Here is a 3041-nt window from a genome sequence, read left to right on the forward strand (position 1 = left end):
TCGCGAGACGCGTTGCGGGCGGAGCGAGGGCGAAAGGTGCGATGTTGTTGTTGTTGTTGTAATCGTCAATGACGGTGGTATCCTAACAGGGTGGGCGAGAAGAGGTAAGTTGAGATCTATGGCTCGAGTGTCACACAGGCGGGTGGTTGTATTCTACTGTATGGAAAACGGTGAAAACGGGTTGAATGATGCGGAAACAATCTCCGCCAAAAAAAACCAACCTACTTGTTGCCGATGTCGGTAAGCTGTCGACAGCTTGATCGCCGCTGGACACTAACACTCGCCGTCAATCCACTTTCGGAAAACAAGCACACCCGAAAACATAACCCGTTCCACCTCGCTCATGCCTGCCTTGCCTTCTACCAACCCTGCACCTTCCCCTATCCCATGTCTCTCCTCCTCACCTTCCTCCAAGCCTGGACCGTTCTCTTCGTCCTCCTCAAGCTCGTCGAGTCCCTCACCCACGGCCGTCTCTCCACCCTCCTAACCCGCCACAACATCCGCCTCCACTTCTGCTTCATCTCCTTCCACACCACTTACTTCAACACCCCTATCGAGTCCTACGCCCGCCGCCGCAAGTCCTTCCTCACCTACTGGTATTCCATCGGCGTCCTCTTCGGCCTTCTCGGCCTCCTCCTTTCCGTCCTCCTCCTCCTCTCCAACCTCTCCCTCACCCTCCTCGACTTCATCTACCCCCCCTCTCCACCGCCACCTCCCATACTCCCCGTCAACTTCCCGCACCACCGTCCCTCCCCGCGCCTCCACTCGGCCCTCTCCTTCGGCTCACCGCGTGCTCCCTCCCCGCGCGTCCCCTTCCTCCACCACTCCCCGCGCCCATGGTTCCTGCCGCACGTCTTCTGGACCGGCCTCTCCCCGCGCGACCACTCCGCGGCCCACTCCTTCGCCCTCTCCACCCGCATGGCCGCCGCCCCCTCCCGCTTCAGGCACAGCTCCCGTCGCTCCCACCCCTCGGGTTTCTACGACTATCCCCCGCCTCCCCCTCATGGCCACCGCGGCCCCCGCGGTCGCGGCCGCCACGGCCATCCGCACCCTCCACACGCCGGCCGCATCCGCATCCCCAATAAGCCCCCATGCAGGCGTCCCCCGCAGACCCCGTGGAACCCCTTCCGCCGCGGCCAGCCCCCCTTACCTCCCGCCGCGTTACCGGCCCCCGCCCTGCCCGGCCCGGACGCCCACCTCGCTCTCCCCGATACCGACCGTCCGACCACCACTGACGAAGACGACGAGGAGGCCGACTTGATTGCCGAAGGCGAAAAATCCTCCATCACCATCTCTTGGCGCACCCGCAATCTCCTATCGACGACCGACCCCGACCCGCAAGTACAGACCTCCTCCCGCTTCCACGTGCGCCCGCGAAACGCCACCGCTTCCCCCTCGCCCTCCAAGCCACGCAAAGATACCCCGCCCTCCCCGCGCAGCACCTTTCTGACCCCTTTGCTTCCCGGTATCACCATTCCGGCCGGTGACATCTGGTACATGATTGCCGCCGTGCTCGCCGCCGCCATCGTGCATGAGCTGGGGCATGCGCTCGCCGCCGGCATGCAGAACGCGCAAGTGTCTGGCATCGGCGGCTTCATCGCCCTGCTGCTTCCCGGCGCCTATGTCCAGCTCGGCGGTATCGAAGAGCTGTCTCCCTTCAGTCAATTGAAGGTGTACTGCGGCGGCCCCTGGCATAACCTCGTCTCGGCGATTCTGGCGCTGGTGGTGGCGGGGTGGCTGCCGGCGATCATGGCCGGGATTTACGCGTGCCAGCAAGGGGCTATGGTTGTGTCCTTGCCGGAGATGTCGCCGCTGCACGGGCATGTGGAACCGGGGGATATTATTGTGAGGCTAGGGACATTCCCAGTTATGGATGGGGGACCGTCGTTTCGTCGGGCAGTGAGTAGATTGATTGCGTCCGGGGACTCGGTCGGGTTTTGTGTGCCGGAGGGCCTGTATCGGAATCATTCTAAACCGAGGTCGCCGTGCTGTCGCGATGAGTACTTGCAGAGTATGGAGTTTGCAGACGGCCTGCAGCACAAGTGCTTCAGGGTAGAAGGAATTCAGAATAGGACGTCATGCTTGGACCTGGTTGCTGTGTCTGCGCAGGACAGATGCCAACAGACGCGCGAGTGTAATGGAGGGGGCGAGCGGGGGAGTATGGGGCGTATTGTTTCTAGGACTGCTGATGAGGATGACCCGGGAGGGACGGAGATAGACGCTTTAAATCGCGCTGTGCCGCCGATAGCGACGGACGGTGGGGTTGTCGATGAAGGGGATGCTGGAGAGAGTGAAGAGGGTGGAAAGGGTGGTGAGAAGACGAGCTGCTTCTTGCCTGTGCTTCCGATGCAGCAACAGCTGGTGGACATTGAAGTGCGGGGCGTACGAAACGGTGAGCAAGTGATATTTTTCTACGAAGGGTATCCGCAAGTGCTTGGGCAGTCGGTGACGGTGTCTAGCTACGTCCCCCGGCTATGGCGTTACTTGCCGGTCGGGGTAGTGGCGCTGGTGGCGCGACTGGACATCCCAAACGTGCTTGAGCGGCTGCTACAATACTTTTCGAGCATCTCGCTGGGGCTGGCGATTCTCAACATGGCACCTGTGTTTTATCTGGACGGGGAGATGTCGAGCGTACTGTTTGCGAGGTTATTTATGCCCAAGATGGAGACGGCGACTGCAATGAAGGTGCGGTCGGGAGTGGTGGGTGCGGGTACGATGCTGCTCGCGTTGAACATGGCGATAGCGCTACTGGAGATAGACCCAGAGGTGGGGTCCGGGTTTTTCGGATGACTGTGGGCATGACGGGTGGTTTAGTTTTTGATGGGGAATGTAAAATGGAAATAAACTGTGTACATAACATACACGTAAAAACCTTAAACAGGAGACCCACCGATGCTCTGCGACGACTGCACGAAGGCGGAGAAGAGAGAAAGCGTAGCGATGATAGCGACCCAGAACCTCCAGTCCCTGAAGAGCTCCTGGCGACTGGGCAGTTTCTCTGTGACGTCCTGCACCTTTTTCTTCGCGCGAGCCGCCCCCAG

At 60.7% G+C, this 3041-nt stretch overlaps 1 protein-coding gene across 1 annotated transcript; it reads left to right on the forward strand.

The window, feature by feature from the left end:
* The first annotated feature begins 2013 nt into the window (after positions 1 to 2013).
* Positions 2014 to 2790, forward strand: CHC_T00006746001 (hypothetical protein). Its single transcript, XM_005709935.1, has one exon. It carries the CDS (start codon positions 2014 to 2016, stop codon positions 2788 to 2790), a length of 777 nt encoding a protein of 258 aa, XP_005709992.1.
* Positions 2791 to 3041: the final 251 nt, after the last annotated feature.

This window comes from Chondrus crispus, genomic scaffold (assembly GCF_000350225.1).
Source record: "Chondrus crispus Stackhouse genomic scaffold, scaffold_50, whole genome shotgun sequence".
NCBI lineage: Eukaryota > Rhodophyta > Florideophyceae > Gigartinales > Gigartinaceae > Chondrus > Chondrus crispus.

Coding starts and splice junctions, on each gene's coding strand:
- CHC_T00006746001 (XM_005709935.1), top strand. CDS start 2,014: ATGGAGTTTGCAGACGGCCTGCAGCACAAGTGCTTCAGGGTAGAAGGA.